At 44.1% G+C, this 12,093-nt stretch overlaps 1 protein-coding gene across 6 annotated transcripts in view; it reads right to left on the bottom strand.

The window, feature by feature from the left end:
- Nucleotides 1–4,539: 4,539 nt before the first annotated feature.
- LOC102005144 (cytidine monophosphate-N-acetylneuraminic acid hydroxylase) overlaps nt 4,540–12,093 on the bottom strand; it is a 188,869-nt gene continuing 181,315 nt past the window's right edge. For all 6 annotated transcript variants that reach the window (XM_013503836.1, XM_005403351.2, XM_005403352.2 and 3 more), the window contains 3 exons: nt 10,360–10,475; nt 7,736–7,831; nt 4,540–5,985 (listed from right to left, as the gene is read on the bottom strand). In XM_013503836.1, coding sequence (XP_013359290.1) covers nt 7,756–7,831; nt 10,360–10,475 — 192 coding nt within the window. In that variant the 3' untranslated portion in view covers nt 4,540–5,985; nt 7,736–7,755. The remainder of the gene's footprint in view (nt 5,986–7,735; nt 7,832–10,359; nt 10,476–12,093) is intronic.

Below are 12,093 nucleotides of genomic sequence, written 5' to 3'. Positions count from 1 at the left end.
CTAGAGATGCATTGAATCCACCCGAGGAAATCCGCATTCTTACTAGTGTAGGCTACCATTTTGTTGGACCAAGTAACTTTTATTTTCATCTGTTAAAATAATATATGACCATAGCAGGAGGCAGGATTCTGGTTTCTTTTTCTTACCTTTGGGTAATGCTTTAGAATATAGAAAGATGACGCACATTTTTAAGGTTTTTGATGTTGCTGTTTTTCAGAAAATAGGATCATCTTAAAGGCACTGAAAGGATTTATAAAGGGAAACAGGTCGCCAGGCATGGTGGCACACGCCTGTAACAGCACTTGGGAGGCTAGGCAGGATGGTCACTGTGAGTTCCAGGCCAGTCTGGGCTACATAGTGAGTTGAAGGCCAGTCTGAATTAGGTAGGGAGACCCTAAGAGGGGGAAGAGAGAGAAGAGAAGAGGAGAGAAGAGAAGAGAAGAGAAGAGAAGAGAAGAGAAGAGAAGAGAAGAGAAGAAGAGAAGAGAAGGAGGAGGAAGAGGAGGAAGAGGAAGAGGAGGAGGAGGAGGAGAAAGAAGAGGAGGGGAGGGGAGAGAGGGAGAGGGGAGGGGGAGGGAGAGAGAAGGAGGGAGAAACAGTATAGGAGTAAGTCACATTTGCAAACACCAAAGCAGGGAGCTCCAGGAGTATTACACAGAGGGTGGGAAACAAGGGAGAGGGGAGGGGGAAAGGAAAAGTAAAAAAATACAAAAAGAATGAAAACATGGAAACAAAGCTTTTGTAAATGGGAGGGGAGGAGGGACTGAAGGGAGGGTCGGGGAACAAGGAAAATGAACTAAGTTGTATCATGTACAGGTACAAATTCTCTGTGATGAATGCGGTCATTGTGTGTATCTAAAATGCACCAATAAATCTGATTAAAAAATAGAGAGGTCCTTATGTCCTTCCCTGGAGGATTGAGGAGACACTATCAGGAGCAGGTTATTCATATATCCTTTGACTCAGTAATCCAACTTTAAGAATTTGCCCCCAGTTGGAACTGAATCAGCTTGCCCTGCCACTGAGCTACATCCCCAGTCCTTTTTATTTTATTTTGACATAGGCCTTGCTAAATTGCCCAGGCTGGCCTCAAACTTGCAATATTTCTGCCTCAGCCTCCAGAGTAGCTAGGATTATAACCATGCATCACCACACCTGCCTTCAAGAATTCTATTACAAGAAATAAATGCAAAATGTGAACAAGTACTATGTGTGGGTCATATTCCTCATAAGGTTGCTTAATGTTCACCAACAGAAGAAGAGGTAAAGTCATGGCTCATTTACAATGAGGAGTATTACAAAGACAGAATGCCTTAGTTACTTTTCTCCTTGCTGCAATGAAACACCTGACGTCCAAAGTTAGAGGAGAAAAGGTTTTCTGTAGCTCACAATTCGTAGGCGTTTCCGTCCATATTTAGCTGGCTCTAAGTCTCGGTGGCTTGTCAGAGGGCATCGCAGAGTGGGCAGTGTCAGCAGAAGACAAGCAGCAGCGATGGAAGCCACGGCAGCAAGCAGTGGCACCAGCCCTCTTTCTAGCCCTTATATTCCATCCGGGCTGCCGGCCCTTAAGGTGAGTGGCACTGACACCCCGGGAGGGGTGCTATTAATCCCAGCATCACACACCATAGATCCAGCCACCCCCAAAAGCCCCACCTATGACCACAAGAGGCTTTGGGAGGACATTTAGATATAAGCCATAGCAAAGAACTGTTTTAATATAACTGTTTAAATATAACTGTTTTAATACATGCAGTAATATGAAAAAATGATGCCCCAGAACAGCAGGGGCAAACCTATGGCACGTGTGTCACAGCCAACTGTGTTATCACTGAAAGCTCTAAAGGGTTTGCCATCTCTGGCCCAGAAGATGCAAAATATTTATACATATGATATCAAATAAAGCTGGAAAATACTAAAAATAATATAGCTGAGTTAGAGAGGTGGTGTTAGAGTCTAGTACAGTTAGAATGCTATGTGTACTGATAGTTTTGACTCATTACACAATGCATACAGGAATGCTTTCTTGTTGTGGTACATTTAAATGTCACAGATATACTACAAATAATATCACAGACATATGACATTTTGAAAATGACCGGTCTGCGTTATTTAAATGTACTACAGCAAGAAAGCGTTCCTGTATTCATTACTTTAAGTCAGTCAAGAACATTAGCACATACGACACTCTAACTGTAGGAGACTCTAACCCCTCCTCTCACTCACGGGGAAGGTGCCGCTCGTTCTGTTCCCCTGCCCCGTTCATCTATTCCCGCACCAATGCCGCTATTCACATGATTTTGTTTAGTGTCGTAGCATGTTCTGAAGGCAATGAGTCCGCTCCTACTGCTCTCCTAGATACAAACTCTTCAAGGCAATTCTTGTACAATTCTAGGAACTTAAGGCCAGTTGATCACGCTCTAACTTGTTTTTGAGAATTATGACTGAGAAATTATTACCGTATCGGTAACTTTCCACGCGTGGATGAAAGATCTGAGAGAAAGTGCTGTGACTGACGGAGTGGGGATCCTGGGGACGGGCAGGGAGGACTCGGTGAACTTGTCACATGTCAACCCAGCGCATTGTGAACACACACAGTGCCATGGAGAATACAAGAGAAGCTGGAATGATTTTGACAGGTGACCCACCTGCCCAAGTCCTAACACCCCAGCCCCCAAATGCCGGGTACCTGCTCCAGTCAGCCTACCCTTGCCTTACCTTTCCATACCTGCCTGCTTTACCTTGGCTATTCTGTAAGGCAGGTGAGGCGAGGATAGGCTGACTGAGGCTGGCATTTTTGATCTCTAGTTTTCAAAGCTGATTACTTTGCAGTCAGGTCTTATTTGGGGGAACCACGGTGTTTGTTGTTTTCCTTGAAGTGACAGCTCCTTTCTCCAATCAAAAGAACCCCTGCGGCTGTCCAAGTTAGGTTGGTTTCCTCCCCGCCCCATGGGTATCCAATCTCCCCATGTTCTTTATTTACAAGCTTGTACCATCACTTCCGCCCACGTGCTATCTTTGCCTTAAATAAAGTGTCTATCTGTATGCGCCTGGGTTTGTTTTTGTACTTACCATTCTCTTAGCTTTGTCTACTGGTCTCTTTGCAGTAGGGATTTATTTTCTTTTTTTTAAAAGAAGGATCCTTTTCATATCGTATTCTCAGGGGTCATTTTTCCTCTTAAATGTGTGAATGGTATGAAAACATTTACCAAATGTTTTCTGCACATGTATTGAGATCCTCCTATAACATTTTTAGTCAGTGAATGTGGTGAAATGCGTTCACTGATTTTCACATGTTGAACCAGCCTTGCATTCTGGCTAATCTTTAAAGAAAAGGGGTTTATTTAGCTCCAGGTCCTGGAAGGCCAACAGCATTGGGCTGGTGTCTGCTTGGCATCTGGTGAAGGCCTCCTGCAGGGCTGGAAATGGCCTGGCAGGGCAAGGGCACCACATGAGGAGGTGAGCAGTGGTGCCAGAGGGAGCAACCTTTGTAACAAAGCCACTGTTGTGGTGACCCATTAACCCACAGGACCACCAACCTGTAGACAGACAGGTACCCCTAACACCCGTGGTGGGGATTCCATTGCAGTGTAAATGTTGGTGGGGACATTGACATCACAACAGCCTGAAATCTGTTTCCCAAATTATCCTTTTCATGTGTGACTTTGGCTTCTCTGGGATCCTTGGAATTATCTCACTTCCCCCGTTATCTTTGTGGTTACCCTGGAACACAGCATGTATTCTCACCAGCTCGGGGTCAGCTGTCAATTCATTGCTTCTTGGCTTCAAATCTACTTTGTGCTGCCTGTTATAGGAGACTGAATCTTTCTCCTTGCCAACTGGGACAGAGGTAAAGTATGTACATAGAGGGCTCCAGAGGGGCGCCAGATGAAGGAGGAATTTCTCCTGAGGACTACAGTACCACCTGCCTGCTGTGTTCCAGAAGCACAGGGTGCCTCCAGGTTGGCTCCTGAATTGTGAGCTGAGCAGGAGCATGCAGCGGCTGGCAGCTTCCCTGACGCCCTCTTGCGTGACTTCACCCTAAGACTGTGCACCCGCGAGGCACCTCCTAGTGAAGGGCTTGCCCAGCAGCTCCAGGGTGGCTTTGAACAGTGGAACTGGCAGAAGCCTATGGAAGGAAACCAGCTCCTAACAGCAAGATTACCTTTCTGGGTTCCTTCCACTCTCAGTCTTGGCAGCAGCAGAGGAGGCAGGAAGTGGCCAGACCCTGGGTACATTTTGAAGGTGGAGAGGACAGGATTTGCTGACATAGTGAGATGGGAGTGCAAAGTTGAAAGGGTGATTTGAGTAATGGAAGGGAGAGAGCAGATCCGAGAGGAGGGAGCAGGTAGTGAGGGGTGCACAGGAGGAAGCGGAAAAGGGAAAAAGGAATACAAGGACATCGAGGGATGCTGGGTCCAAGAGTTGAGGTCCTGCTGATGCCTAGGGGTGGCTGGGGTCCAACACTAGCAGGAGAGGACACCAAAAGTAACATGAGAACAGATAGGACTGCTGCAGAAAAAGCAAATTCTTATTTTAAAATAATTTTTAAAAAATTATTTATTCACAGATCATATACATTTGAACACACAGTATATTCTGTGGGTATACTTCACATTCTTGGTAATTGAATAATTTACAGTACAGGGTAAATCACAAAATATCATTCTTCCATTCCAAGCATTTCTATTTGTATAAAGTATGAGGTAAGCCAGAGTAATCAAACGTTACTGGTATTGATGTTAATCAATAGGAGAGAATCAGCTTTTCAATGACCAAGTATGACAACAGGGATTTAAAGGGGCAGATTGTACCAGCAGATTCTTGTGTCTTCATCATTAAAGAGGTAGGTTGTATAATTGGAAGACAGACGTGATGTGTGCTAATCAGTAGTGTGTTCTAGAATAATAACATGTGAATCACAAACCTAGTTGACAATCATGTTTTCTTAAGAACGGAACTCTATGTCCTAAATGATCATATGAATATCATAAACTACAGAGAAAAAATGGCAAATCAGTTGCCTACTTCAACCATTGAAATAATGGTTTGTATTTTTTTAAAGATTTCAGAAGAGGGAGTTACTCTTTTTTTAAAGATACAGATCTTTAATTTTCCATTGATTGCAAAAGATGTTTATCTGCCAAACCCATTTTATGATTAGTGTTATATCTTTTACTAACCAAAGAGCTACCTAACTATTACAACTAATAAGCTGTGTTGAATGACAAGTTTTATAACTGAATCGAAAGCCTTTCAGGCATAATGAAATGTGTCCTCTCAGGGCAGCCTCTGCAGCCTCAGTTTGGTAAACATGTGTTTCAACAAAGCTTTCTGCAAAGCTGAGAACAGTCTAGGAACCTTTCTAGTGTGACTATTTTCATGGGCCCTATTTGTGGAACGGATCCATTCAACAGAACGAAAGATCTGTTTTTATGTTCATCTCGATCTCACCTCTTCTTAGCCCATCCTTCAGCCTCACGTTGCTCTATTGCTTCCCTTTCTTCTGTTTCCTTTCTAACTCATCACCTGCTCTCCTTCCTCTTGGCTTTTATTTTCATCCTCATCCTGGAAGTTTTTTCTTTCCTGTTTTTTCCGTAGGTGGATTCAATTCACCTCACCTTTCGTTGTAATGTGTTTTACACACAGAGCTTGTTCCTGTTGGTTTCATTAATTCTTTTCACAGAGAATTTGGTGCCGAATAGTGTGTGTGTGTGTGTGTGTGTGTGTGTGTGTGTGTCCTGGGGGTGGAATCCAGGGAAGTGCACATGCTAAGTACATGCTCTACCCCCAAGTTACACCCCCATCCCCGGTAAAATGTCTTGGAATGTGCTGTGTAGTTATCCACAACTGTGAGACGTGCAGACATCTCACCTAGGCACCATGTGGTCACTCACTGATATCATAAAGCAGCCTCTTTGGCATAAAGTTCTTGGATTGAAGTGAAGCACCAGTAAAGTCTTGAATATTCCATGTTGTCTGGTAGCCCTGTGAAAGATATGACTCATGAGCAACAGCGTGGGTCTCGTTTTTGTCCTTTTCATTTCTTACTGCTTTGGGGCACGTTTTTCTATCTACTGTCTATTTCAAGCTATATAGATGCTTTAAGGAAAGGGAGAATAGAGCTGGAATATGACTCTGAGTCCTTGCAAGTCACCACTGGCTGTCTGTGGGTCCCGTACTGTCTGCTCAGTTCGTGAGCTCGCCAAGGTTAGCATCTCTTGTCCACTTACCATGTGCCAGGTTCCACACCTGTGACAACTGTGACCTGCCCAAGGTCACATGGTGGCTAACAGAGCCAGAACTGTAACTGTGGAAGTCAGCCCCAAGTGTGGCATGCTGACCATGCCTTGTTGCCCGCTTAATGAAGCTACTTCCACATGGACACATGGACCTCCGCTCTGCTAGCCCACCACTTAGACACAGGCACCGTGAAGCCACCCTCTCCTGGAACTGCTCCATCGCTGAGACCTTGGACTCTGTGCTCCACCTGCTGCCTCTTTAGCTTTTCTGCCTCTTCTTTTTACAGCTGCTGACTGTGCCCAGCATCTGGGCCTCTGCATGGTTCCCTTGCATGCCCTGTCCTGGTGTCTGCCTACCCAACACCACCACCATTTCTTGCCATGCCAGGAAGCTGTGCCTTGGCTCACACTCACCCTGCATTTTCTGTCTTTTAGCTTCACCTGCCCTTTCTGTCTGCAGTAATCTACCTATCACCTTTGCAGTTTACAAAATCTTTACTCAACCTTTAAGCCACTCACCAGCCCCATCCCTTTCCCTGGAAATTTTCTCCACCATGCTCCTCCTGGTCATCACAAAACACTAGAGGCATTCTTCTCTGCTGAGTATTCCCAACAGTTTGTATAAGCACAGTGCTCATGACAGTGAGCCTTGTAATGCAGCCATGGGTAAATGTCCTTAGCATTCCCTATGGCTCAAAATCACAACCCGGAAGATCCAGCATACTGAGCTAGACTTCAGTATGAAACAAAGAGGAAAGTCACACTGGTCACAGAAGACCGGAACTTGTTCCCTTCATCCTTGAATGGATATTATCAGTAAAATCATGGGTATGCTAGGCACTGTGCTGAGGGCTAGGGCTGCCCAGGGCACAGACTCAAAGAAAACCAGCATCTAATGGGAGAGATCAGTAACACCATATTATTACAGTGGGGTGTGAAGAGATAGCCATTTGGGAAATAAATGAACATAACATGTAAGTGCATAAGTCAAGGAATTTAGTCTTTGCAGTGCTATTCTATGGTCCTTTAAATGCACGCATGTGAAAACGGGTCTTGTCATTCACTCACAAACCATATCTCAATCCTTAGGAAGAAGGAATGTCAAATCTGCTCTGCACCTAACAAGCTGATCCATCAGTCCAGGAAAGGAAAGTAGTACATTGGAAATGGGGAGGGGATGCTTTCCATCTCATTGTCTGTAGTTTCTCTGTCTTGCATTTTTGTTGCTGCTTTTCCTCATGTGGTCAGGATTTCGTTCTGAACTCTCACTGGCAACTGGAACCATTTCTGCTTTGCTTGTTATTTGGCTGCATGCTCCCTTCAACCAGACCACAGCTTCTATGCACTCTGGAGTGGATGTACTTACGCTCTGTTTCATTTACTTGTTTTTAAATTTCAGTGTTCCTGTAATGAGCCCCACCCCCAAGTCAGGTTCTAGGACTGGTGTGGTCACAGGAGGCACGGCAGGGTAGTACCCAGCCCACAGTACTCCTTACCTGGGAGCCCCAGTGCTGCTCTAGCCACAGTGCACGAGGAACAACCTCCAGTTGGGGGGTGTTAAGGGGAGTTTTATTTGAAAATGATTCCAAAACCTGTGAGAGACAGAAAGCAGGGAAACATGTTTCAGAAATATCTATGCCTGTATTTTTTCCAGGCTCTTTTTAGTACCTGGTACACAGCTCTCTCTGTAACAGTGTTTCTGAAAGCTTGTATCTGTTCACATAGCTTAGCATTTTTAGGGCACTGAGCACAGTCCCTGAGAACATGATGACTGGGTCTTGTCTTCTTTATAATAGCATGAACCCAGCTTTAAAAAATTCTCATTGGGGAAAAAAAAATCTAGATTTATAGGCTGCACACAAAAGCATTAGGACCTGGCATTAATGAGGGAACAGGTAAGTGTGTGCTCTCAGAGAGGGAAGGGGAACTGGCTTCCTGAAGGATGATGTGAGGGTCCTGCATCTAGCACCAACATCCCCAGCTCCCAGGAGTTCACGCTAAGGAAATCCATAAGAAAATGTGCAAGAGACACCTCCATATCCATTTGCCTAGTCACTGTCTCAAGTACAAAAAGCTAGAAGCAACTTAAGGTCAGCAAGATCGGTTAAGTGGAGCCTGAATATTGTTGTGGTGTTGGGTAGGCAGACATTAAAAATATGATGTGGGAAAATAGAATTATGTGGGAGATTATTATGATAAACATGCTGGTATAAAAGTATGTGCAGCATTGTCCTATTTTTATGAAAAAAGTACCTATGTATGTGATTGTAAAAAGAAAATGAAGAACGAGGCAGATATCAAAGTATACGTTTGGGTGATGAGATTATTTGTGATTTTACTGTTTGTACTTACAAATATTTTTTCAAAGTTTCTAGAGTGGATATATGTTATTTTTATAATGAAAGAAAGCTTAGTAAACTCACAAATCGTATTTTAAGAGCAACAAGAATAAATAGAGCTGTGACTACTTCCCGGGATTTACTAGGGCACCCTCTTCTGTTTATGACTGTTATCAAAGCACAGTGTAACAAGACAGTCTTCAGTGGCACTGATACCCTGGAAGTTTCTAAGATGAATTACTTTCATAAAAAAATCTCCAGAATTCCTAAAAGTTGTCACATTCTTTTTTCTTTTCTTTCTTTCTTTCTTTTTTTTTTTTCCAGAACAAGAAGTCAGGTGTATGCTCAACTAAAAATGAACAAAACTTGGGATATTTTTTTTTTTGCTGTTGAAATGTTTGCAGTAACAAGCACCTGTCTAGCAAGCACAAGGTACTGAGTTCAGTTTCCAGTACCAAAAAGAAAAAAGAAAAGAAAAGAAATGTTTGCAGTTGACCTGTGTGTCTCAACCAAGGGATAGTGAAGAGAGATTGAGGAGTAAATATCCTTATTTGGATCACATTTGAAATGTTTGAGATGGAGTTATAGAACATCTGTACTGGGACTGCATTAAAAAATCATAGCGATAACAATGCTGTCCCTCTATATTATTATTTTTGTTTTATTGAAAACAAATATAGCCAGAGAAATGCTGATGCACCTGGTAGTAGGCTGGGAAGACACTTGCATTTAAATGTCACCAGGCACGGGTAGAGGGTGGGGCAGGAAGTAGAGTCACCTCAGGGTGGGTAGAGGGTGCGGCAGGAACAGATGAGGTTTCCTGGGAGGGCTGGGTGGGGTTATTTATTTCATATTTTATATAATTTTGCATCTTTAAAACTTTTAAAGCTGGGCGTGGTGGCATACAGCACTCAGGCTGGAGGATCACCACAAGTTCCAGGCCAGCAAGTTCCACTGGGCAACACAGTGAGTTTGAGGCCAGCCTGAACTATATAGCAAGACCCTGTTTCAAAAAAATACAAAGCAAAACAAACAAAAAAGCACAACTTTTTAAGTATAATTTTAAAACATTCAAAGGGAAATAAATTTTAAAAATAAATTTAATGAATGCTTGTAATTACAAGCTCAGGACAGATGCCAGACAGTGGGTTTTTCTGAGCTGTTTTAAATAGCTGGAATTTTAACATTAAATACCTACACATGTCAGTAGATCTGTGGTAATGATGAGTAGTCAACATTAATCACTCTCCTTGGGTGATTATTTTGCAAATATAAAAATGGAAATTGCCATCTCTGAGCTTTCACTTTAAGTACTCCAAATAGGATCATAAACTTATACAGTTTGAAGCAGAAATTCAGTGGGCCATTTCTAGAAAGCAACTAGCCCTCCAAGGTTATGTTCAGGGTTGGGCACAGGTAACATGTGACACAGGACACCACTATAATTCGGTGATCGTGTCTTTGGCACATAAATGTCCTCCTCATTCTTAGCAAACACACCCTTTCCTTCCCTCTACCAATGCCCTTGCCTTTCCTGTACCAAACACCACTTCCAGAGGTGATCAGGAACACATTTCACATGAAGCTATACATGACCCTTTTAAATCTTGTCCTTTGCTAATAAGGTTTACTTTTCAAAAAGCTAACAAAGGAATGAAGCTCAAATGGGGGACTCTCACGTATCTGACAGGACTTGGGGGCACAGGCTGTCACTGACTGCTTATGTACACCTGAGCAACCTCTGCAGTGGCCCAGGCAGGAAAAGATGTTCTCTGACTCACAGGTGATGGTATATGTCAGGATCCCGCTGGAGGCGCGTCTGGAATCCTATGTACAAGTCATCCCAGAGCAGACCGTTCTTCACCACGTACCTCATGACGTCAACCCGGCTCCGAATCTGAAACAGACAGGGAACAATTTGCAGGGTGTCCCGTTCTGGCGGGGCCTGGGGGTGACAGGAAGCACACAGCATGGGCTGAGGGAGAAGGCAGACCTCAAGCTGAGCAGAAATCAAGGGAAGGAAAGCGGGGTGGACAGCAGCCCTGAGCCACAGTGCCTCCACGCAGAGTCTGGCATCACATGGCAGCTTCAGACCCAGGTTCTCCCTGGGTGACTTTGCTAACCGTGCCTCAGTTTCTTCCTGTGTAAAATGAAGATAATAAGAAAACAGGCCTTACTGAATGACTGTGAGGGTTAAGTGAGTGAATGTGTATAAAATACTTTAAAAGAGGCTTGGCGCACAGTAAGTGTTCAATAAATGTCTGCTGACATCAATGTTCCACAGGTGGAGGCAGAGCAGAGCCTGAGATCTGAAGGCAGCCTGGGTGTGTCCAGTCTGCACCAACAGGAGCCCCAGAAATCAGGTGGTCAAGGCGGCACCCCCCCGAAACCCCCACTGTGGACATGGAGCTATCAGACAGTCAAAGGAGTGTAGGATTAGAGACCGGCAAAACGAGGACTTAATCTCAGCTGTGTGCTAATTAACTAAGTGCGAACTTGCACTTACTACACCTTTTTTTCTCTGTTAGGGGACTACTGTGAACAGGGGGAATTTAGAAAACCTGAAAGGATGGTATTCAGCCTACGATTAGACATGGTTTTAACAACCTATCAGTGCCCGTGTTCAGGTTTACAGGAGTTTTCTTAGTACCTGCTTCGTATCTCTTTTTTCCTGGTAAATATCGCACTGATGGCAGGAGAGGCAAACTTTCAGAAATGACAGGTTGTTTGTTCAAAGACAAAGAATGATTAAAAGATTACTATTTGGCATTTCTTTCCCTTTCCCAAACAATTCCTATAAGGCAAACATAGCTATTGTAAAGCAAAGGTACCCCATAGGACAGAAGATGGGTACTTTTGCCAGTGGAGCTTCAAAAACATGATTCCCTGGCTGGAAGACTGAGGATAAGGTCTGTCTGCAGGGATGCAGTATCTGGATAACCTTCTTCTCTCTCTGTGTGTGTGTGTGTGTGTATGCGTGTGTGTAGGGGACTTTCTTGACCTCTAATCTAGAGAGTAACACTGAGAGAATTGGGAATAGAGTCACAAAATACTTCAGATGTGAAAGGAGGTCATGTTGGCTGATTAGATTTGAGGAAAAAGAAAAAGGGAAAAATTGAAGATTACACCCCTGCTTCTGGCTTGGCTGACTTGGGGAATGACGCTGCCAACAATCAGACAGGAAAGGGGGCTGACCGGTTTTGGAGGAGGAAGATGAGGGGCTGGAGTTGGAACAGGTGGAAACGAGGTGCCCCGGGCTGTGTCCGGCAGGCTGTAAAGCCTGAGCATCGTGGAGGGAGCCGGGGAGAAGCCCTGGCTGCATGTGCAGAGTGTTGAAGTTGTTAGCAGAGAAATGATGCTAGCGGATGTGTCCCCCAGGAAGAGAATGAGCAAAACCAGTCTGAGCACAGAATTCTGAAGGGACATTAAAGTAGCTGGGGAAGAGGGTCTCTGATAAAAATGGTGAGGAATGGCCGGGAGAAATGGAATACAAGGGTGTATTGTCACCTATGCTA

This window comes from Chinchilla lanigera, unplaced genomic scaffold (genome assembly GCF_000276665.1).
Source record: "Chinchilla lanigera isolate Chin_1 unplaced genomic scaffold, ChiLan1.0 scaffold00082, whole genome shotgun sequence".
NCBI lineage: Eukaryota > Metazoa > Chordata > Mammalia > Rodentia > Chinchillidae > Chinchilla > Chinchilla lanigera.
This window is presented reverse-complemented; position numbering and strand designations above follow the sequence as displayed.